This window comes from Dermacentor albipictus, chromosome 7 (genome assembly GCF_038994185.2).
Source record: "Dermacentor albipictus isolate Rhodes 1998 colony chromosome 7, USDA_Dalb.pri_finalv2, whole genome shotgun sequence".
NCBI lineage: Eukaryota > Metazoa > Arthropoda > Arachnida > Ixodida > Ixodidae > Dermacentor > Dermacentor albipictus.
Window position 1 is genome coordinate 27,639,106 of NC_091827.1, and position 24,803 is coordinate 27,663,908.

General features: G+C 50.2%; 3 protein-coding genes across 3 annotated transcripts in view; 2 read left to right on the plus strand and 1 right to left on the minus strand.

The window, feature by feature from the left end:
- Window positions 1-21,394, plus strand: part of LOC135919289 (alpha-(1,3)-fucosyltransferase C-like) — a 464,583-nt gene extending 443,189 nt beyond the window's left edge. The window contains exon 4 of the mRNA XM_070521806.1: window positions 19,202-21,394. Coding sequence (XP_070377907.1) covers window positions 19,263-20,681 — 1,419 coding nt within the window. The 5' untranslated portion in view covers window positions 19,202-19,262 and the 3' untranslated portion in view covers window positions 20,682-21,394. The remainder of the gene's footprint in view (window positions 1-19,201) is intronic.
- LOC139047512 (cullin-3-like) lies at window positions 7,905-10,193 on the plus strand. The gene has a single exon (XM_070521322.1). It carries the CDS (start codon window positions 7,905-7,907, stop codon window positions 10,191-10,193), a length of 2,289 nt encoding a protein of 762 aa, XP_070377423.1.
- Window positions 11,438-24,061, minus strand: LOC139047766 (peptidoglycan recognition protein 1-like). The gene is made up of 4 exons (XM_070521807.1): window positions 23,835-24,061; window positions 15,978-16,229; window positions 13,270-13,475; window positions 11,438-12,256 (listed from the first exon to the last, which is right to left on the minus strand). Exons 1-4 carry the CDS (start codon window positions 23,926-23,928, stop codon window positions 12,086-12,088), a joined length of 723 nt encoding a protein of 240 aa, XP_070377908.1. The 5' UTR covers window positions 23,929-24,061; the 3' UTR covers window positions 11,438-12,085.
- Between the last annotated feature and the right edge of the window lie 742 nt (window positions 24,062-24,803).

Below are 24,803 nucleotides of genomic sequence, written 5' to 3' on the forward strand. Positions count from 1 at the left end.
TGCTATCGGGGAGACGGTGCGCCTCTCTCTCTCCTCAAAAGACGCCGACACTTATATTGAGACGCTGCAGAAGCCTCGGAATAAACTCTATGGTTCGCGCGCCCCGTTCTTGCCCCCAACTCGCTCAGTAAGATTGCGCTTCGTATTTTAGAATGCTCCCCCTTCAACACTCCGCCTCGACTGGATGATGATTATGGCGATGATTTATTGGCATCGCCTCTGAAACGGGGAGGTGACAAATCGTCATCGTCTGGCCTGCTTGTCGCGATGTATGGATGGATGGATGTTATGAGCGTACCCTTTGGAACGAAGTGGTGTGTTGCGCCACCAAGCTCTTGCTATTATACTGTCTATTGCCCTACCTCGGTTAAACAATAAAAAAAAAACACTATGAACTCCCACAACCAAATTTTCTGATCGCCTATCGTGAACTGTGCTTTTGTACGTCTCCGTTTTTTGACGTTTCCCTACTTTTATTCCACTAATCCTCCAATCGCCTCTTACTAATCCCTATTGCGGACATGTTTGCTTTTCCACTGCTCTCGCTGAACCCAAAGGCTTCAAGGAGGCCAGTGGTACCTAAATCGACCGCTGGGCAGGTGTCTTCACATTCCAATAAAACATGCTCCATAGTTTCCCTAGCTTTCCCGCAGCAAGCGCATGCTCCTTCTTCCTTCTTATATCGATGGATGGATGGATGATTGAGGCTCAACCCTTTGAACCGGGCGGCAGCGGCGCACGCCACCTAACCTAGACAAAAAGTGGATGGCAGCGCCACCCGTCGGCAGAAGTGGTCACTGCGCTTCATTGACACCCCATGAGAGTTCTCGAGAAGCGTAGCGTCTGTTTAGTACAGGGGGGGGGGGGGGAGGGGGGGCTCGCTGTTTTCAAGTCTGCCGAGTGTAGGAGGTGCTTCGAATCGAGGATCGTTCGAGAACACGAGGGTGTGTCTTTCATCGACTTCTCTTTCTTTCTTTTTGCTGTCGACAGCTACCATTCCCTTGATGGAGAAGTTTTCTCATTCAAGAACAAATTGAAATCACTTTCGTGCGAGTGTGTTGTCGGACACCTTCCTTCAACATTCATCAGCGCGGGGATGATAAGGCGCCCTCTCTACGGTTCCCATTCTGTGAAGTAGATGAGATGGGTTTTTGTTTTTCTGTTACCGTTTGGCGTCAATGAGAAAAACATTCTCTGCTCGGTGATATTTAGACAATTCGGAGGTGAATTTTCCAGTTGGTGACTTCTTTTTCTCTGACAGCCTCGTCTCTAGGACGCTGCTACATAGATGCTTGCTCATACTTTAAAGAATTTTTAATTGTTTCGACACCGACATTATATTTACAAATTTTAATACATTAAGTTATATATTTCGTTATTTGGATGCTTCACTAAATATGTCTGTTGTTTTCTTGACAATACTGAACGCCCGCACTTTAACAAATAGACGAAATAATGACGAGCCATGAGCAGAATGAAAATAAGTAGCGAAGCAAATCTATAGCAGAAGAAAAACCGCTTAGAAAAGTGCACCATCAACAAACGAAAAATCGTAGCGAAACGAAAACGCTTCTCCATAATCAATGTCCAACAAATTGGACACATTATTTCTTTCCTGCAGGATTATTTCTCGCACGACGCCATAAGCAATACGCTGCTCTGTGGGGGCTGTATATCTTGATAAAGCATATGATACCGTTGAACACGCTGTTTTTATAGGTCGGTTGAACCGATATGGTTTTCCTGGATATGTAGTAATGTGTACTTAGAATTCCTCGGGGAAAGAAAGATTTATTGCCGTATTCGAGATACAAACAAGCGAGAGGAGTACCGGGAGGATCAGTTCTCTCTCCGGCGTTGTTCAATGCTATTATGAGCAGAATTTCTCATTTTTAAGAAATAACTACTGCAATGGCGAAGGGCGCTCACACGGTGGGTGCGAGAAAGGAAAAAGGAAGGAGCAAATTTCTTTCACCCAACGACCTCCGCGCCCATTCAATATCTCATTCTCAATTTCATTTAATCTCCATTTAAACTCAATTTTTCTTCCCTTTTTTACCTACCGCTGCCAAATTCATGGCTGATCCCCCATAGTGGGTTGAGCCATACCCATAGGCACCAAACCAAACCAATTGGTCCGTGCCCCATTGTGGGTGCGTGCCATTTTTTGAGGGCGCAACAACAACAACAACGTTGCCAATTTTGAGCAAACCTCTCAATCCTTGGCCGATCGCCCACGGTGGGTATTAGCCACTTGTACAGAGGAACAACAGCTACAACGGCCCCTCGTCGCTGCTCTCCACGGCGTGTGGTCCAATATACAAAAAAAAAACGCAGTCTAAGACAAGCTAGCCTTAACGACAGTCCTCGTGGGGACCAAGCCATCCTGGTTGCTTCCTTCAGCCAAGGAACGGCGCGTCCACGCTTCCCTTGCCATGGATCTCTGTCCCACTACACCGTCCACCTATGGGCCACCAAGGGAGGCAGCACACGCTCCCTGGACCATACGTCTCGCCTCCGTGAGTACCGGGCCCACCGTACTCTCAGCGCACGTCGCCCGTGGTGACTCAAGAGGCTCGGCCGAGAGCCTATAACAGACGTCATGCGAACTAACTCGCTGCTCTCATAGCAACTGAACTGTGTCGCCTCGATAACTGCCGGGTTCTCGCCGGCACCATCGCTAGCTGTTTGGGAACTACCGGAGTACCGCGGGTTCCAGCATGACGCTGTGCTTTGGGCCTAAACAGCGAATACTCTCGGCGCTCGCCATGCTTAACCGGATCACACACAAAAATTGTCCGCTTCCGCGGTAAACCGACTTCGCGGTGCCCCCAAGTCATGGCACGAGTACGAAGGCATCAGGCACCGGTCCTGGCCTGAATGGAATACAGACAGCTATGGTAAGCTGCTTTCGCTCGGCTCTCCTATGCCTGCGGTGACCCTGACCAAAACTGTTCCACGGCCGGGGCTCGCGAGGTGCACAGCCTCGACGCGCCCGCTTTCCATCCACGGCAGTCTGCGACGCGGCCCACAAGCTCTTCGTCACTTGGGCAGGTGGAGGCGCCGGCTCATCAGGCGACGCCATCGGCTTCTCATGCCGGCCGGTGGGAATCACCCGCCAAACCGCTGCTCCATCTGGCGGCCCCCGGGCTCACGCTTTCTGGATGCTTCTTTCCACCCATAACGACGAGTGCCGGAAAAGAAGTTCCAAGTTCACGAGTGCCTGCCATCTTTCCCGCTGGACATCGCCGACCCGCGGTTAAAAATCAACCATCGAGCTATGATGATGGAGCTCCACCAATGCAAGACCACGCTAATGTAAAACCAGTTTGAACAGCCGAACTAAAAAAAAAAACATATACAGAAACACAGGGCTAAGGAAGACAGACAAGGACGTCGCTATTCAGGACACTGATCTGTCCACGGATAATGAAAACGAAATACTTCTGACCCCGTAGGAGCCACGGACTCGGACTTCGCAGCAGTCATTGGCCGAATGCGGAGGCATTTATTCATCGTTGAGAGACCGCAGCACGTGCGAGCGACCATCGTCGTGTAATTCGTACAAGAGACCATCGCAAGCGATGCCAGAAAGACCAGATACGCGCGCGAGAACATCGGTTTCAAAGCGAACGACCCAACTGTTCAATCTTCGGACAAGAGCAACTCAAGCAGAAGCCGGCATTTCGTCAAGCTTGGCCGATTCGAGCGCAATTGCAAAACGAGCCTTGATCAGTCAGCGGCAGCACCGCGAAAATACGCACACACGACGGATGAGCAGAGCGTACAGGATCGCTTATGCAAAATAGAAGTGAGGCGTGCAGACAGGACACAAGAGCAGAGATGCGCGATATTGTACAGGCATAAGAATGAAGATACGCGTCTTATGGTAGAGGCATGGCATATCTATAATGGTGGAGGTGCGTGCGTGAGTCAGCCTTCGATTACTTTACATAAGGAAGAGATTAAGTGCCTTAACAGTTATCTCTCACGTAGACCGGCACGTGTACCCGACTGACACGTGGTGTTGCCATTCCTGAGCATGCGCAGGTGAGTTTTGTGTCTTTCTTTCTTTTTTCGCCTCAGTGCTCCCTTCAGTTGATAGTCGGCGTTCGTGTTGTCCACTTCTCTACTCTTGTGTCCTGTCTGCACGCCTCACTTCTATTTTGCATACTGAATCCTTACCAACTAGCTCAGCTTTCTGTCGTTCTCAGGATCTCTTGCCGTACGTTCCCAGTTGCGATCATCGTCGACTCGCATGCGCAGCGCGCCGCGACAGTCACTGGCGCCCGCCAGTAAAGCTGGTTGCGCGCTAGGCGGCTCACCAACGGCGACCTCGCTCTTCGTACTGGATGGCTCCCCCTGCATGCTAAGGGCACATTCACACCGGCGACTTGAGGAGGTCGCGCGACCAAGTTGGTCGCTTTGCGACCAGTCGCAAATGGCCGCAAACGGTCGCCTTTCTCGAAAAGCGACCATTTTGGGCGAGTCGCTCTCTGCGCGATTTTTCAGTCGCGCGACCGTGGTCGCAAAACTGATAAACCAATCAGCGGCACACCGGAAGTGATCTTTCGTGTGTCTACATCCGGCCTCCTCCGGCGTCGCATTCAAATTCCGCGTAGATTCCGAGAGTTCTCGCTGAGAACGATAATCTCCGGGATTGCGACTTGCGGGTCGCGCTCAGCCGGGCTTGCCGGTGTGAACATCAGTCGCCTTCGGTCGCTTTTTGATTGCGAGTCGCAAACGGTCGCGCGACCTCCTCATGTCGCCGGTGTGAATGTGCCCTAAGGTTGCGCTGTTGCTATCCGCGCCGGAAGCTTGCAGCGTGACCGAGTATACGCTCGGCCGCTGGCACGGCGAGAAAAGGGAAATAGAAGGGAGAAGGAAACCAGGCGTATCGAGGAATGGCCTCTTGTCTGCTTCTCTCCACAACAATACTACTGTTTATGCGCGTGACATTGCATTGTTTTTTCCACACGCCGACAATAGGCACACTTTATATGAAATCCCCCTGCATGCTAAGGTTGCGCTGTTGCTAGCCGCGCCGGCAGCTTGCAGCGTGACTGAGTATACGCTCGGCCGCTGGCACGGCGAGAAAAGGGAAATAGAAGGGAGAAGGAAACCAGGCGTATCGAGGAATGGCCTCTTGTCTGCTTCTCTCCACAACAATACTACTGTTTATGCGCGTGACATTGCATTGTTTTTTCCACACGCCGACAATAGGCACACTTTACATGAAATCCCCCTGCATGCTAAGGTTGCGCTGTTGCTAGCCGCGCCGGAAGCTTGCAGCGTGACCGAGTATACGCTCGGCCGCTGGCACGGCGAGAAAAGGGAAATAGAAGGGAGAAGGAAACCAGGTGTTTTGAGAAATGGCCTCTTGTCTGCTTCACTCCGCAACGCTACTTCTGTTCATGCGCGTGATATTGCATTGTTCTTCCACACGCCGACAATATCCACACTTTATATGAACGACTGATATCTTGCCCCAATGCCGTCGAGAACTGATTGGATAGCAGTGTTTTTCCCCCAATGCCAATAAATGAGCTGTTTTCGTTTTCCCGTTGCACGACTCAGTGCACACTTCACTGGCTTATTCATATTGATGGCACACCGCAAGTAGAGTCTTGAGTGCCCAGGGGTGATTTACGACGCCCCTCAACTTGCGCCTACTCATAGACTATATAGCCGGAAAAGGTAAACGTGTCATTGGCGTAGCCTAAGACAGCCGCCGCATGGGAATGGGAGGAGGTATACGCTCACCATGATGTATCGCATGTACTGTTTGGGCATTTGGGCGGCGCGTGCTTTTCTCTGCAGGTGATCCAGCGCACAAGTTCCGCCCTTTTAATCTCTTGGGGCCAAAAGCATTGCGCTTGTGTTGTCTAGGGCTTCCAAAACTGTTGCAAACATTCCTCTTTATCTAGAATCCAGATTTTTTTCTCTTTCGTACAGGTTCCGTCTTTTGACTATGGAAGCGTTCTCGGGAATTTGTTAGTCACCAACAAAGCATTCCGAAACCAGCACTATTTTTGACCGCGTCTATGCATATTGCGGAAAATGCATTCCTGCAACAGTTCACTTGAACGAGGGCGTCTGCGATGTATTTCAAGTTCCCGGCAGCTCCTATACTATTTATTCAATTTGATGCCACTTTTTCCTAATAACGCAAAATCACTGCCGCTTCGTATTTTGGATGGCTTACTACAAGGTCATCATCGCGTCAGATGCTTCACAGTATGTAGAAAAATGCGGTGTTGACGCTTTCAGCCCAACGTTACATAGACTTTTCAAGAGGCGGGCTAGTTGGTGGTCGATATTGGAATGCATTGTGTAACCGCGCAAATGACAATGGACGAAGAAGGAAACGCACAGTACAAGCGCGGATCCTGCTTCTCCTGTGTTTTTCCTTATTTGTGCGGTTACACAATGCATTCCAATAGTTACGTAGACTGAGCTTTTTGTTCGCGGCTGCCGGATTTCGTACCAATGTTTCGTCTGAATGCAAGGCAATGCTGTGATGTCCCTACACGCAAAAAAAAAATCTACCATTTACATTTGCTGTGATAATCGCTGACTCTTTGTCCTTGTGTTGGTCACTAGCTTTTGGTGAATCTCACGTTATGAGGGCGTTTGCTTCAATGATGCCTATGGGTACTTGACAAGCATCCGTTTAGCTTGAGCACGCGGCCACACGAGGATTATCTTTAAACTAAATTGCAGATTCTTCAGCCAAGGCCAGCTTCTATAGGCGGCCCGATTCGTCCATATTATCCTTTTTCTGATTATGTCACGGCCGCAAGGTTCCGTATGTGGTAGGCGGTGCGAAGTGGTAGCCGCTGTGGCCACGCTTTATTCAGGCCGGTCGGCCACGGTGACGCGGGATCTCGGGATTGGCAGCCATGCCGCGGCCAGGTCAAGCGCGCAAGCGTGTTCTTGTTCTTGTTCTTGAGCCATAGTGAACTGGCGCAAACCACTCTGGGGGACCGGCCATGAATCGGGCGGTGAAGGAACTGTTGGCATTTTTAAAAATATATTAGGATGAAATGAAATACATATCCTGCAAATGAGATTTGAAGTGTCTAGTGTTGCAGGTTCTGTTACCGTTCTGTTCTGTTCTTACCGTTCTGTTCAGGTTCTGTTCTTACCGTTCTGTTCCTGCGCTACCTTGTCTTGTCTTGTCTTGTGGCCTTGCCTGTGCGTGCACCATCTTCGTCTTTACCGGCTCTGGAGGCGAATGTCACGCGGCTACATGAATAGGCCCGTCACCGTGTAAGCATGGTCAGATTCAGTACTGAGTAACTCGATGGACTTCTGACATCTTTCATATCCCTGGCACAGAGAATTTCGCCATACACACGAGATGGAAGTGTCCAACACGACGCTACGCTGTCGCATACTGACGCCAAATTTCTGTCGGCACAGGGCTGGACTACTTCCTTCACCACTGTGCTCATTCTGTAGCGATCGCGAGAGACAATTGATCAGTTATTTTTGTACTGTAGGCGTTTCTCTGTACCAAAGGCAAATATTACCAAAAATACCCCTACGCAGTGTAGGCGTAGATTTGTCCGTACCTGCAATTCTGTCTTTTGGAGCCTCCATTTCTGGTTTCAGCAGCAGAAATGGTTGTTTGGTGATTTATTTTTTTTGCTAAACCGAATCAGTTACCCTGCTAAACTTATTCTGAATATTAAAATTCAATTTCTACTTCTTCGCGCACACTAGAATCTTTATTTATAATTGGCAATTTCCAATTTGGTAATTCCCCTCTTTTTATCCGTTTCTCTTAACCGCATGGTTCATGGCCAATCTCCCATTGTGGGTATGGGCCACAATCATTCGGGACGACAACAAGAAAACCAAAGCAAGCAAGTGGATCGACAAAACAACAACCGAATGCCATGGCCGGGCTCCCCGCCGAGGATAATGCCGAGCTAGTGCGAATCAAGAGGATCGCGCAGCGGGCGGGCACCCGGCGCACCACCGAAGACCTCTGGCTAGAACTGCGGAGGGCATTCACCGAGGCGCAGGAGACGCGAACGACCGGGAAGCACTTCGGCGAACTGTACTACGCCGCGTACACCATGGTAGTGCGCAACAGGGGAGCGCGTCTCTACCGCGGGGTGCGCGAGGTCGTGACGGAGCATCTGGCCAACAAAGTTCGTCCCTTCGTCTTGGCTAAAGCTCGCGACGACGACTTCTTGCAGGCACTGGTTCAGGCCTGGAGGAACCACCAGAGGAGCGCGACGGTGATCGGCGCCATCGTGGTGTACATGGACAACGTGTTCGTGCCTCGGAACAACGTGGACAGCGTGCCCAAACTGTTTGTGTCGCTGTTCCGCGACGAGGTGGTACGGCGGACCGACGTGCGGGACCGCCTCCGGGAAACCCTGCTCGGCCTGGTGAATGCCGAGCGCGAAGGGACGCGAGTCGACCGGACTTTGATGAAGGAGGTGTGCGGGATGCTCGCAAGTTTGGGTCTCGATTCGAGCTCGGTCTACCAGGAAGACTTTGAGAGGCCGTTTCTCGCCGAGACGGCGAAATTCTACGCCTTGCGGGGCCAAACTTACGTCGAGATGAAGGACGCCCTCGACTACATCGCCAGAGTGGAGCAGCACGTCGACGAAGAGTCGGAACGGGCGAGGCAGTGCCTGGACGAGTCCACCGCGGGGCCCGTCGTGCAAGTCGTGCTGGAGCAGCTCGTAGGGAAGCACATGAAGGCCATCGTGGAGATGGAGGACTCCGGCGTTGTCCACATGCTCGAGAACCGGAAGACAGAGGACCTGAGGCGGATGTTCCTGCTCCTAAAGCGCGTGCATGGTGGAGTCATGACATTGCTGGACTGCGTGAGCAAGCACTGTCGTGACCTAGGAAGATCCATAGCGAGTGAGCACGGTGACTCGGTCAGCCTGGTACCGAAAGTGATGGACCTGAAAGACCGGTTTGACTACTTTCTGCAGCACTGCTTCGACGGCGAGCCCCTGGTAAAAGAGACGATGGAGACCGACTTCGAGTACATCCTCAACCTGACCCGCACATCGGCCGAGCATCTCTCGACGTTTGTGGACGACCTGTTGCGAAATCGTATCAAGTGCATGACAAAGCAGAAGATTGACCAGTTGCTGGACAAGGTTGTGGCCATATTTCGGTTCTTGCCGGAGAAGGACCTTTTCGAGCTCCACTACAGGGAGCGCCTGGCCAATCGGCTGCTGCTCGACGATGGCGTTGCTGCCGACGCGGAGAAGACTATGGTCAACAAGCTCGGAAGCATTTGCGGTTCCCAGTTCACCTACAAGATAGAAACCATGTTCAAGGACCTGCTCACTTCCGGTACCCTGATGAAGCAGTTCAAGGCGATATTATCTTCTTGCGACCTGTGTTCGGATGGAGTCGACTTGGACGTGCGCGTGCTCAGAACGGGCTTCTGGGCCCTGCCTGTGGCCACTCGGCAAATAAGCATTCCATCCGCCCCACGCAGCACGTTCGAGATGTTCCGACTGTTCTACATGGCCAAGCACGATGGCCGGCGACTGACCCTGCAGCCGCATCTCGGCTGGGCAGAAATGAATGCCGTGTTCCGCGGGCCGTGGAAGGACGAGGCATCTTCGTCTCGTCAAGAGGTGGCGGACACGTTGTCCAACAAGACCCAAGCCTACACCATCCAGGTGTCCACGTACCAGATGTGCTTACTGATGCTGTTCAACAACCGCGACAGGATGTCCTGCGAGGAGATCGCGACCGAGACGGAGATCCCCGCAAAGGACCTCGTTCACGCCCTGAGTTCGCTGTGCATGGGCAAGGCCTCCGAACGACTGCTTAACAAGACGCCCGACACGGCGGTGGTCGAGAAAGACCATGTCTTCGCCGTCAATGACGCCTTCACGCCTAGTGGGCAGAAAGTGAAAATTCCGTCCTGTGAAAAGGACTGCGCTCATACGGAGTACGATAAGTCATTAGTGGCCAACCTAGGTCGAGAGCGAAAGTACGCTACGGAAGCGGCCGTCGTGAGGATAATGAAGGCGCGCAAAAAATTATCCTGCAATGACCTCGTGGCCGAGGTCGTAAACCAGCTTCGAGCAAGGTTTACTCCCACTGCCGCTGAGCTCAAGAAAGTGGTCGACGATCTCGTAGGCAAAGAGTACTTAGAGAGGGCCACCGAGGACCCGGAAGTGTACATCTATATACCATGAAAAAGCGGCGGTCGGTATAATGTGCAGCAGCACACTGGAAACAACTCAGACCACGAATGCGCAAAGTGTGACGTAACCCCCCCCCCCCCCCCACCCTCACATCCACCCCCGCCTCATCCGCAGAGTCACGGCTTGTCAAGGAAGTCCTTCCCATCAAGGAAAAAATTGAACTAGCTACCCGATGGTACTGCGTCTTTGCTAGTCGGTGCCGAAATAACTGTGTGTGTGCAAGAGGCCCTGCATGCCAGTCAACTTTTGTCTCTATACCTTTTTTTCACCTGTTAGTTCGCTCAGTAAAAACAGAGGGCGCTTGCTTCACGCCTAGCCATTCGTTGCCTCAAAACAAGCCGCGTTGGCTCCGCAGCAGTTTGACTGCCGGTAGCGCGGGGGTGTTGCGATTTTGGTTTGACGCAAAAAGAAAGTGAAAGAAACGCTTCTGTACTTAGGATTATGTACACGCTCAGGAACACCAGATGGTCGAAATGAATTCCGGAGCCTCAGCACAATATACTGAGTCCCTCCTGACCCACTAGTGTGCAGTTTGGGACGCTAAATACAACATTTTTGTTTTTAATCTGCTAAATGTGCTTTACGCGTACACGCTTGAGTAAGTCTGCTTCATAGTTAATAGATTGGCTACTAAACACTGTAAAATAATGTACACCCTTTATTCTATTTTAAGGCTGTAAAGTATTCTACAGTTTAGTATTATTCAATAGCTCTTTGTACTAAAAGCTGATCAGCTTTCACTGTCTCATGTTCACAACGCAGAAGCATCGAAAAAAGAAGGTGTACCACTCGTTAGTGGCGTTCTGCTAACCCTGCTTTACTTTATTACTGTCCTGCCACATTTTATTCGTCCTTGTTTCTTTGCGCAACAGCCCCGGAATAATATTTCGAACCATCATCTGGCTCCAAGCAAAGTTCTTGCTTTAGTGGAACAATTTCGAGATTGTTATCTTTTTTTACAATAGGCAACGCGTTAAGAAAAAGATATCTCAGATAACACCCAAAATTGTGTCGACACTCGCTCGCGTTTGTAAATAGTACTGCTCTCCACTAACATTCAACCACATTCACTGAAACACGCCGAAACTCGCAGTCACGCATTGTATAGATATTAGTGCACTCATTAGAAAGTATGCCGACCGGTGAGTGATTTACACGTGTATGCGTAAGAACGTTCTAAAGTCTAAGTTTCTTCCCCATGGCCACAACGTAATCTCGTGACGAACGATATTACGTCTTTTATTTTAGCTGCTACAAAGTGTCAAGACATGAATGAAGACCATGAAACTATGGACTTGAGTAGGCGACTAGCAAAAGAGCGAGGACTCGCAGAATGTGTCGTCTGCTGCCCGTTTCCGGTTCGAGGCAGCGCAGCTAGCACAACCGCCGCCACGGCTTCGCCATTGAAGCTATTGAAGTCCGACGTCGATCGCCACACACGAAGATTACCCGGTCGTAGGTGTGCAGCCATTGGCTGCTAAAATTTAGGCGTTAAAGCTAGACAGATGTGTACCTTTCTGCGAAACGACGAAAGAAAAATGAAGTGGGCTGGGTCTGCGAGGAGAGCGCCGGCGACTTTGGATACCTAACGCCGGGGCCAGAGTATGCAAAGACCAGCTACCTCTGCCTTTGCTGGGGATAAGCGCTCTCTCATAGCCACAGCATAGCATAGCCATTTTGGTACAATTGTGCCATTGTAGGCATAGTCACAGTATAGCCAAGCAAAGCCATAGCCATAGATAGCCATGTAGCATAACCAAAGGCGTAGCATAGACATAAGGGGCCATTGGACTGGCTTGGCTATGAAACTGAGTTATTTAAACAAAGGGCGTTCGTAGGTGAAGTATTTTCATTATGTGACCAATATTTCCGTCAGGTCCGGCTCAGTGGGGCACGCTCGGTTCGGTGCGCCCAGGCGTCTCGCAGATGTAGTTGTTGACTCTGCCGCCGAAGCGCCTCCACCGAGAGAGGTAGGCGTACAGGGCGTCGCCCGGACATGTCCTGCAGTTGGCGTCGCGGTGACCGTGCACGGTGTAGTCATCGCGGATCTTGCCCTGCGACAAACGCGGCGATTAGGAAGAGCAACGTTGCTCGGCCAGTACAGATAACTAGATTATTGCTCAAAACAGATGACCGCAAGAGGAACACACACCAACCGTTTCATTCCAAATCGAGATATCAAACGTTCGCAAACACATACAGGGTGCCCCAGCTATCTTGCATGAATCTTTAAAGAAAGACCAGTCAATCTGTACAAAGTTGAGACAAAGTGAATGCTGTTCGAAGCCGTGTTGAGAAACCGGCAGTAATGTTTAGACACCGACATTCAGTTGCACATTGAAATAATTAGCAACTTTTAAAATTGTTGCTGCAGTTGTCAAGATGTCAATTAGAGATCCTAGGAGACATCAAAGTGAGACGCTTCTGGCATAGTACACATCACGTTTATTTATTGTTTTTTTTCACCAGACACAATGACCGCGAAATACGAAAAATAGCACGTGACTACGTGCATGGGATAGCACCACCCTCAAGCAGACTCAGTCCGTTCGTTTAGATTAGCAGAAACCACTGCGGCGCAGTACGTAGCTGCGCGTTCACTTTTTACATCACGTGCTAAGAGCTCCCGGCGATTGTTACGTACCAACGTCAAAGAGACTCGCTGCTCTTAGCGGCGAGCCTGAGATAAACAGCTTGTTTTCCCACTATGGTTGTTTGATGGAGCTGCTAATCCGTATGTCGGGCGCGTCGTCACATACCTTCATTCTGTGGACTCTACAAGCTCTTTTATGGCAAATAAATAATTTTCGTTGACCAATGGTTCTTTAGCGCCTATAATTAGAGCATTATAAAAGTGAAAAATAACAAGCTTTGTGGCGTCAGCCATACCTTTGTCTCAAAGGACCTGCTCACCATATCCGTACATCCATCCATCTATCCTGCGTCCTTGGATCCAGCATTCCGATATAAGCAATAATACGTTCTAGGGGCAAGCTGGAACTCTCTAAACTAACCACCAACTCCATATGTCTAGTAATCTTGTGGAGTCGCACTTTTTTTTCCTTACCAGAGCGACGCCGCATTGCAGGAGCCTATTGAGCGCCCAGATCGCCCGCGGTGTCGGCAGGTGGCGCGAGAAGTCGCCGATGAAGGACACGGCGAGCGCGTCTTCGTTGTTCCCTTTGGTGTGGGCGCCGCTTGCATCCCAACCCCGTGCCACGTACACCCTCCCGTCACCACCGATGAGGAAGCTGTAGCCGAGGTCGAACCAGTCTGCGAGACGTTGCGGAATATGTACAGCGATTGGTGTTTGAAGACATGGTCTTCTTAGCCAACTGCACATAGGATTGGCGTATCTGGGATCTGGATATCTTGTAACCACTTCCAGAAAAAAAAAGCGCCCGTTAGGTGACTTCTAGATGTCGTAATAACACGAAACATGTATCAAATGATGCCGAGAACACGCAGCAATAGTCAGAAAGTGAGGATATAAACTGGAACCTCCTTATAACGAAGTTGAAGGGGCAGCCGAACTTACTGAGTTATATCGGTTACTTCGTTAAATCCAGTTTTGCCGTTTACTGCAACTTATGCCCAATTGAAACACAGTTGTAAACACAGAAATAAGAAGACGGCGTTGGGGCCTGCGGAAGCGCTACATGGCCACGCATGCGCTAAAACTTAAGTATAGAAACAAAGGAATCCTCGGCGTGTGCAACACGCGACTTGGTAGCTGACGCGATAGTCTTTAGATAGATGTCATCTCTTCCTTTGTGATGGTTTTTAGCCGCTGCTTTACACTTGGCTAGTCACGGACGAGTAGCACGTGGCATACAACACGGTGCTCCACCGTTTGATCGACGAGGCAAGCAAACCTCGCCGCACCGGCTTGGCTCGCCCGATTTAACACAAGTGCGCCCGATCGCACTTGTGTTAATGCCACCTCGGAGGCCACCGCCAGCCCGCGTGGCGCGCCACAGGAAGAGCAAGAAGTGAATGCACGGCCTGGGCGTGACTTCCGAGATTGCGTCGGAGGGGTCTCTGAGGCCAGGCCGAGCTACGGCTGCCTGCACGGCGTGCCGCAGAGAGAGCAGTAAATGCACTAATCGTTCACACCGCCGCGCGCAGCCGCGCAGCATGGCGCGACTCGCGCAGGCTTACGCGTGATCCCCGAGATTGCGCCAGGCAGATCTCGGAGGCGGCGCTCGGAGGTCACTGGAGAAGTGCCAAAGTGAAGTGCTGCTTGTGCGCAGGTGCGCAACAGTGTCAAAGATCCGTGTTGCTCGAATACGTATTCAACACGGGGGCGCATTAGTGTTGAACTGCTGCTGTGAACGAGTGCCGAATGCCGCGAAAAGCGATGTACACGGCGCGCAACGGTCGGGTATTCTTTAGGTTCGGAGACGAATCTATAGTTCGTTATATCAATTGGCAGGACAATTTCACTTTGTTAAAACGACGTTTTAATGCATGAACCTCTGTGGGGATTTCAAGAGGAACTTTATTTACTTCGCTATATCCATTACCATGTTATAACGAGGTTCCAGTTTAAGTAAGCAGGAGTATACGAAGCCGTAAATATTATAGGTGGGGTGGGATGTGGATGCCTGTGTCGCTTCTGCCCAGGGCTGTGCCACCGCCAAGTGCTTATTCGAGAAACCTAATAGGTCAACTATATATATATATATATATATATATATATATATATATATATATATATATATATATATATATATATATATATATATATATATATATATATATATATATACAAGAACCTTCGTGCAAAGATTTTACGTTTGAAATACAGGTGGAAACGTCACAAAGATCTCGCGAAAATAGCCATCTTTTTTATACCGAAACCAAAAATAACGCCATTACCGCTCGCCGGAAATGACGCATTACCTAGAGCGCGCGGTTGCTCGCCGTCATCTCTGATATAAGGCGGCACCCGCAGCCACCCAACTACGACGCGTTGAAATATCTCGTAGGCGATATGCCGGAACTTACGTCATAGCGACAACCACCAGGGGCACGCGTCGAGTTGCTGTTTAAACGCTGCTAACAATTGCAATTGTTGCAATTTCAATTGCTTTGCAATTGCCAGCTCTCCGGCTTTGCCAAGACTGCTTTAGTGGCATATGCTCCCCATTTAAGACAAGCTTAGGCATAGTTAAATTTCGTTGCATTTGGCCTTTAAGGGGACACAAAGAAAACCATATCAAACGGGTTGCGACTACCCTCGAAAGTTTCCACTGCGGCAGCGGTGTAATATGAGACTCGCGAAACCGGTATGTCTTGTGGCGATGTCTCTCTCTCCGCTCCCGCTAACGTCGTCTTATACATATTGACACGTGTATTTATATTTATCGGGCGACCAGGTTTCACCGCCTAACAAATCTTATCGCACAGCGCGGGACGCTCTTGCATGTATCCGAAGTTTCTGGAAAGTTATCGATGCTTCTATCCGCAGTCTGTTGTTGCCGAACCTTGTGTCATCTGATTTATTCGCCTGACGCGAAAGATGTAGAACTTTATGGAAGGCACGCGGGTCCCAACGATTAGTCTGGAACATTCGACGATTGTGTATAAAAGCCGACGCGCTTGAACCGCTGATGAGATTTTTCGACGATCGCCGACCGTGTTCGCCGCTATCGTTGTGCTATAAGTGTAGCCTGTTTTGTGGGCACAGGTTCGCCCAATAAAAGTTAGTTTTGTCTATCACAGTATTGCTACTGTGTTCTTCACGTCACCACCACGTGACAATATACATACCTCTGGTGTCCATGTGGACGTTCTGCCAGTGACGCATCCTCTCCGAGCAGCTCCGGTAGTCGAAGCATTCCGGACCCTCAGTGTGGTGCACGAAGAGGCGCGGCACGGGTTGAAGCTTGAGCTTCTCCCAGCCTTTGGGCGGTCGGGTGCCCCAGGCTGTGCGGGGCACGAACTCGATGCCCGAACAGGCTAGCATCACGCGGATCCTCCGAACCGGAAGACAGTGTTGGCACCACCAACCGTCGGCAAGACCTGCAAGTTGTAAAATTATGTTGCGGCATGGAAAGGTAAACTAAATCGAAAAATAAGTTGATCTGTATTCATATGGTATGGGAATATGCGACGGCAGCGATGTACAGTCCATCAAGGAATCAAACGTCGAGTTGTGGGAGGCCCGGCTGTCCAGCCCCGACTTTAATGACCAGGCGAACCTGGCGTACAGGGCGCGATTACCAAACGTTTAAAAACCTCCATTTTTTCCATAGATGTCAATCTGCACATGACGGATGTATTCTGTGTACATTGGCTATATCTGGTCAAGCATGACGTTAATGAAAAAAATAAAGCAAGTGCTTACTTAAAAACTAAAATTGGAGGATGCTTAAGCTTCGCCTTCAAGAGTGGAACGCGATAGCGTTATCGCACCCCGTTCGCACCGCCAACTTATTCGCTCGGCATGCTCTTGAGTCACCCAAAGACATAGTTTTCATATACGACACTTCTAAGTCCACAGCACAACTTTTTTCTGATTATTTGTTCCAGGAGCACCACGCAGACGCATGACTTTATATAGCTTGTAAATGACAACTCTAGCAAGGCTTCAGAGGCATCTGTAATTCACATCGGCGTGTTAATTACATTTTAATGTCCATAAGAAAAGAAAATGTCAAGTCACATTTTGCTTACTAGCAGTTGATTCTACCACTGCGCTTTGATCTTAGCACAAAGGCCGAGAAGCCGTTAATTGTTGATAATCCGTCGATATTCAAGTCACCACGAAGGATGGCAGGTAGCCTAGACTGACAACAGCACTCAAGAACAATTTCAAGGCAGTTTAAAAACACGGCAATCGAACCAGAAGGGGTTCTGTACATAAGGATAATAATCCTACCCATGCATTTAATCGTTAGACGTTTATAGTGAGGATAAACGTTTGAGTATTGCGATCGCGGTTTCATAGTACAGTTAGTCTTTCGCATAAATAACCAGACCGCCTCCTCTTCTGCTTCCTCGCCGTGTCGTATTACGATTGTACCCAGGGAAATGCGCATCAGGGCAATCATCAGAAAACCAGGTCTCTGGATGTTAAGATGTCGATTGGGGATCAATTGTGTTCAAAATAGGCTGACAGATTCTTGGTTATGTCGTAAATTTCGTGCGCTTAAATTTAACAAAGAAAGCTGCTTTACATCCCGCGTATCTTTTAGCTGCTTAAAAGAAGTAACATCATACTAGCCATGCAACAGAGCATGAAGCCGTGAGCTAGGTCAACATAAATAAAGAGAAAATAAAAAAAATTGCTGGTTATCCCGTTGTCGAGAGTAGATGCAAGCATGAAACGGCTAGCAGAGTGGTTGCAGGTGATATTAGCCACAATCTTAAAATTGATGTAGTGCATGTTCGCAACGGCACACCTCACCGCACCGCACAACACCACGCCATACTGTGTACTGATGCATATGGACGCAATTGTTTCCTGTCACAGACCAGTGACAGGAAACGGTTGCATCCATATGGCTTATTTTTCTGCCTGTGGTGCCGCCGCATTCAACCGATTTTCTTCTTCCAACAGCTTATTGCACTCCCAAACTGCCCTATACCGCCTCTTGGTCAGCCCTTTTTTGCCCCATGAGGGCTGACAAAGCGATCAGTGCAACATGAGCAAATACAGACAACATCAAACGCAGCTCTGATTTCGTATCAACGGCCGCACTTCGTATTTGCGACATGCGCTCTGCAGATTATATGATAACTCCCGCTTTCGTCACAAATGTGTTAAGACTGGCGCTTCCCTTCACGAAACAGTCACTGGCAATTTTCGCAACTCTCTGCGGCCGACAGGACGCTGCCGCATTCCTATAGCATCCTCGCGACTTCGGCGAAGAAGGACGTAAGTTATTGCCGTCACATTTCAAGCCCCCGTTTTAGTGTGCTCTCAGGCAGTAAGGCTAAAATATAGAACAAGGCTTTTCTTTAGCTCGAGAGCAAACGCAGGAGCTTCTTTCTTTTTTTTTCTGCTGCTTCTTTCGTCTAAACAGTGTTTTTCGGTTGAAGGTGGGCGTCGCGAACTTGACGTAATGGCACTGTGTATACACTTGCAAGTGAATGCTTGCACCAGTTCGTGCAACTTTACCAGAAATAAAAGCGAGCTCAAGTTCACTCCTTCGTATTCAGGCACAAGAAGTGATAATTTACTGCGGCGTGTACTCTGGGGGGACTTGTTGGGCCATTCGATGGTTGCTTAAGGACATATGGTCAAAGCAACGCGAAGATATACAACCGCGAAGGACAACTCACACGTACGTTATAGGCGCTATACGGTAACAGTAACCTATACTAACAATACAGGTTTTCTGCGTCTTGTGGCGTGTCTGTCATTAAAGTGGTGCCTTCGTTGGCCCTCCGCTTTTCGTGGGCGCCGCCTGCGTGGCCTAGTAAGCTGGGCCGAAACCGAGGACAGCTTATAATCAAAAGCTGTAATTTGGACACGTGTCGGTCTTGTGCGCGATGCGCTTCCACCCGAGAGCTGTAACGCGGTTTTCTAATCGCGATCCTGCAGCCTTGGGTCAGTCCAACGTCACAGCTAGCACTCGCATGCAAGCCTCGAAGCATTACTCATTATAGTTAATCAATAAGGTGTCCCCACGAGCACATCCGATCGGGTCTACACCACGAAGCTACTACCGCTGCACTACAACAATCATCCATGTATGTCCTTTTTTTTTTTGGCCCGATATTATTTTTCTTCCCGTTTGTCATTGCACTGCATTCAGTTCGTTCGTTTGCCTGTGTGCATGCTGGCTGATAGCACATAGCAATGCTCCCCGCCACGAATCGAATGAGCCCTCAAACAGCATTGGCCACCTTGTAATAGCGCGAGCCTTCGCTCTTTCACACGCCTTATTTCCTCTGTACGCAGTACAAAGTCACTTGGTTGCCGCTCTTTTACGCGTTTGTGTGAGGTTCATAAAAAAATATTTTCTTGTCGTCTGCTTTCGTTACAGCAGCGTCAGGCCAGGCGCAATCCACACTGCGTACCGTCACCACACCTCTGGCGCGACCGGCATGCATCCGGGACAACCTAGCCCCGAAGACGACGACGGATCAGGAAGCGTCCTGTGGCAGTGGTTCACTTGGCTTTACACGAACGAGCACCATCGATCGCCTCGGCGTGACCTCACCCCGTTGGACAAGAAGCTCTTGTTTCTCGTCGGTTTCTTTGCGGCTTTCGCAGTCGCGGCCGTATTGGAATTCGCCCAACCGCATAGTTCGGCAAAGCTGCCCCAGGCGTTGCGGTCGCCGCCCTGGACCTTCTGGCGACAACGCAAGCACGACAACGAGATGCCGCGCATCTTGCTCTGGAACCGCGCCACGGGGCCGCACTCCGACGCCGCTGACGTCGCGGAGAGTCGGCCGTCGTCGTGGTGGTCCAACGTGACCTCATGCCCGTCCAGTAGTCCGGCTGGCGACGAACGCTGGGCGTCGTGTGAGATCACGGACAATCGCGCCCGTCTCCTATGGAGCGACGCCGTCGTGTTCGAGGCGGAGCGGCTCAGTGCCGCAGACGTGCCGAGCCGTCGCGTCGACTTCCAGACGTGGGTCCTCTGGACCCAGAGCCACGTCTCTCCCGTGGGTGGGTCGTCGCTCCACGAATCGCGGCCCGTCGAAGCTCGCGGCCACTATCACCCGGACATCGGCGCGAGGTTCGACTGGACCATGGGTCGCTGGCAGCGTGCCGACGTCGTGACGCCTTACAAGACCTGGCGCTGCGGCCACGTCTCCCCCGGAAGCGCGACCACGGTGGCCGACTCTGCTCGGCGCAACCGCGAAGCTCTCGGCCGCTCCGCTGGAGCGCGTAAGGACGCTGCCTGGATCGTCGGCCAGCGCGAGTGGAACATGTGGCGGGACATCGGCGTCATCGGTCTCGGTGGAGCGGAGGACTTGGAGCGCGAATTCGTGAGCGTCGACCTCGTGCCCGACTGCGGACGCTCGAGCTGCGGGTCCCGGCGGGAGTGCCTGCGACAGATCGCCGCCAACTATCGCTTCGTGGTCGTCGCGATGGACCCCGACTGCTTCCACAGCCCGTACGAGCTGATCTACGACGCGTTCGAGCACGACCTCGTTCCGATCGTGCTGGCGTCGCCCCGGGCAGCGATCGAGGTCCCGCGGCACTCCGTGGTGTCCTCGGGCAAGTTCGAGCTGCTGGGCACGTTGGCCGCGTTTCTGCGCTTCCTGGCGACCAATCGGGTCGAGTACGAGCGCTACTTCGCCTGGAAGGAGTTCTGCTCCGTGGTTTCCTCGGACGACCTCTGCCCGCTCTGCCTCGCTCTCAACGACAAGTCCTTTCACGGGCAACGTCCACCCTTCTTTCGCCACCCGTGGATTGAACGCAGTGAGGATGTCCCCAGAGATCGCATTCGGCGTCCACGTGGCATAGACTGGGCCTTTTACGGCTCCGAAAATGCGTATCTCTACCGGCCCTAAGGTGTCATTGGCGTACTAAACCAACAAAACTTCGTAGCATTGTAGTGCTCGGCCTTTCTGGCATTGGCGTACTAAACCAACAAAACTTCGTAGCTTTGTTGCGCTCGGCCTTTCTGGCATTGGCGTACTAAACCAACAAAACTTCGTAGCTTTGTAGTGCTCGGCCTTTCTGGCATTGGCGTACTAAACCAACAAAACTTCGTAGCTTTGTAGTGCTCGGCCTTTCTGGCATTGGCGTACTAAACCAACAAAACTTCGCAGCTTTGTAGTGCTCGGCCTTTCTGCATCGAGCGTATCGTGTTCGCCTGTTATACGAGCTCGCACCTTTTTATACATTTTACATAGATGCACAGACGTAGCGCAGTCAGCTACAGTGAATTAAGCTCCAGCGACGTACCACTGTTGAAGCCATAGAGTGCTAGCTGCTTGCGCCGTGGGACAAGAAATGGCTGGCTGGGAACATTGCTGGCTTTTTCTTTACTCGTCATGTAGCGACCCACGCCCGCTACTAATCAACACGTTCAAGCTGCGCATCCATTAACCACATCTTTTCGTGTAATTTAGCATCCCTTCTTTTTAGTTCGACTACCTTTCTTTTGTTTACTAGTGACTGCACTTTCTTTCTTCATATTTTACGATGCAATATGCTCCTTTCACTGTAAACGAATACCACTATACAGAGGCTGAATAAACGTTGCGGAGTTATCAGCGGTCATGCGTGAAGTGGCTACTCTTCTTTTTTCGGCAATATATAATTCTCTGTCGGTGTAGTAACGAACTAGCATTACGTGCTGAAAACGACAGTAAAAGGAAACGACCGGCTTAGGCTGGATCAGTGTTCGTGGACAACATTGCGCTTCTTTGGCGAAGTATCCGCCGTAGTTACTCAGCGGCTATGGCATTGGGCTGCGGAGCACGAGGTCGCGGGATCGAATCCCGGCCACGGCGGCCGCATTTCGACGGGGGCCAAATGCGAAAACACTCGTGTATTTAGATTTAGGTGCACGTTAAGGAACCCCAAGTGGTCGAAATTTCGGTAGTCCTCCACTGCGGCATGCCTCATAATCAGAAAGTGGTTTCGGCAGGTAAAACGCAATTTTTTTCTTTGGCGAAATAAAAAAAAATTTGAAGGGAAGGTTTTATACGTCCCGAAGCTGGGTGCACCTCGTTATAGGCGCTCCAGTTTAAAATTTTGACCACCTACAGTTTCATTAACGTTCTGCAGTTGCGATCTTTATGCCAGTGAACACTACAGCCTCTCCATGCACGTTTCCACCGCAGCGGTGGAACGTAGATGTTTCGTAAACGCCATGGCGCGGGCCGATACTAAATGTTCTGGCGAGTGCACTATCAGAAGGGCGAGTTGGACAACTTGATATTCATCGTGACAGCAGCGCTGAGCGCGACAGGGTCATATCCGGACAGAAAGACGACAAAAACGCTTTAGTCGTCTTCTATGGCCCGTATTGTTGTTTCTCTTTCTTTTTTTGACACGCTGAGTGTTCCACTATGCACTGTCGTAGTTTGGAGACTCGCGCGTCGTCTGCTGCCCACATGGCATCCGGGTGGGACACAAACATGTGGTCATCGTGCGCATTCACTCGATAATGTAGTATAAACTGTAGCAGACGACGCTTGAGCACGACTATACGGGAGTGCATCCACTAATGGCTATGGTATAAAAACTATGCAACAATGCGCTAAGCAGCTCTCCGGATGTCTCTGGTGGATTTGAGCGACGAAGTGGACCTTGAAGAGTGATACCAGGTCCAGTGCTAAAACGTTCAGCGGTGAATAAGCGGCAAACGCGAACGAAATGCGTTAGCAATTATGTCGCCCCCTTCTTTGAGGGGCAAAATCCATGATCTATACATAGTATGCACGTACGTCATTCAACGATACTCCGCGACTTGCGGTTTACGGCAGCGCCATCTTGGGGAACCTATAGTGCTACGCGCGCCTGTTGATAAGGTACCCCAAGATGGCGGAAGGTAGCGGAAGCAGACGACAGCAGCGGATGTGACGTCACGTGCATACTATATCACCACATTGCGAAGTGTTGTTCAGGAGCCTCACTCGACACGCGTCCTGCCTGTGACGCGTGATCGGCTTCCCCACACTTCGCATACACTTCCTTTTTCTTTTTTTACGCTGTGGCACTCGTAATGCTAACGCATCAAATGGACACTACAGAGAAACAAATGATTTCACCCATGTTAGCATATTACCCTTCTACAGTGTCAGAAGCACCACTTTTACCGTGAGAGAATGTATGATTAAGCCAGTAAAGACTCAAAAGCGAAAAGAACAGGTGGCGACGCCACCTTCATGTTCTCGCAGCAGCCCGCTATGACGTCATGGATTTCCACTGCATCCGCTGAAGCCTAGTTTATTCGTTATCGATAAGAAATAGGCTGTATATTGTGTTCCGAAGGAGCCGAGGACTGAACGTGGCAAGCTTCGGTAACATTTATTGAACCCGACGCGGTGCAAGCACGAATAACAGTAACCATGCATTGAAATCCATGACGTCACGCCGACGTATACCGGAGCTGTGATTCCGGCGCGAAATTTGAAGAAATACCAGTCTGACTTTCATTTTTATTTTCTCTCTCGGTTCGAAACGTCAACCTCTTATCACGAAAGTAATGTAAATGGACGTTTCCAAAGAATACTTTATCTGCACAAACTGATTTAGTGTATCTCTGTAGTGTCCCTTTAAGAAAAATTAAATTGCGGTATGATTATGAGGCAGCGCCGCATACTATGTAAAGCGCTCCGCGTTAATCTTGAACATCTTCGGTTCTTTAAGCTCACCTAAATCTTTGTACATGAGTGATTTTGCGTATTTCGCCTGGTATGGAAATGCAGCCGCCGCGGCCTGGCATCGAAACAGCTCATCAGCGCGAAACTTCCTATCCATTCTGCGCAACCGCGCCGGCAAACAATGCAAAAACTTATTACTGTACAGAACAAAATCGCATGCAAACCTTAACCGCACAGTACTTGCAGTGGGCGTCCGCTTATCCGTGTCTATATACCTCCCACCTACGCTTTTCTGACTGCGCGGTAATGTCTCGCGCTCGCTTCGTACATCCGCGTCAGATGTCGGCGAATTACAATACCTCGTCGTCATATTTAGCCTGCTCTCACCTGGAGTGGCAGTCACCCAAAGCACAGCCGCGGTGACTATGACCGTGGCAGCGAGACGACGTCGAATCATGTTACACTGGCAAGCTTCGCGCATCTGTATAGTTATCGCCCGTGACTTCCCGATTACACGAGACCATGCATGCTTTGTGGAAATTGCACTCGAAGAATCGTAGCTATATGTTTATGTATGTACGCACGAACAGTTTCTCGCCATGTGATGGATCGGTCTCCGTTGCACCGATAACAATGCGCGATCGCACTGGCATGAAAGCAACTGCACTCGACAGGCTATTTACCAGTTGAGTCTTTTTAGCGTCTGCCTTTGTCCTCTGTCTGCGCCATTGTTCGCTTCTTTACAGCGAAGCTTTGTTTGCCTACTTTTCCCGAATGTGGCGTGACTGCCCCGCTGCTTGGTGCTGTCGGGTCGGTCGTTATCTCGGCGCATACATATCTGTGAGTGTATTATACACAAACGTTACACGAATGTTCCCTCGAAGTAGCTTTTATAACCCTTGTATACTGACCAAGTATGCTCACCTTTGTTCTGCGTAACAAAAAGAAAATAACTTCTTACATAAAATCTGAGAGAGCGAGAGCGAGAGAGAGGCGAAGGAAAGACGGAGGTTAACCAGAGATTATCTCCGGTTGGCTACCCTTTACCAGGGCAGGGGCAAGGGGATGCGATAGGTGAGAAAGAGGAAAATAATTTTGAATAGCCCTCTCCCCGCCATACACACGCATGCACGCACACATACACGCACACCGATACAGAACTATATACAATCTAAACAGGTAACGTTGTCTAGCAGGCACACCTCTATATTCACCGATCCGTTAGTGGAATGGTGAATTATACTTCACGGATTCTGTTATTTACTTTGTTTTCTTTCATTTAACGAATCATTATGTGCCGCCGCTGGGTGCGAGGCGGTTTTCGGCCAATCCTCCAGAATGGGTGCGTCCCACAAC

Excerpts from the sequence above, each read along its gene's own strand:
- LOC139047512 (XM_070521322.1), top strand. The coding sequence starts at position 7,905 with ATGGCCGGGCTCCCCGCCGAGGATAATGCCGAGCTAGTGCGAATCAAG.
- LOC139047766 (XM_070521807.1), bottom strand. The coding sequence starts at position 23,928 with ATGCGCGAAGCTTGCCAGTGTAACATGATTCGACGTCGTCTCGCTGCC. Across the intron at positions 13,476-15,977 it reads CGTCCACATGGACACCAGAG|ACTGGTTCGACCTCGGCTAC; the intron begins GTATGTATATTG and ends AACGTCTCGCAG. Across the intron at positions 12,257-13,269 it reads TGCAATGCGGCGTCGCTCTG|GGCAAGATCCGCGATGACTA; the intron begins GTAAGGAAAAAA and ends CGTTTGTCGCAG.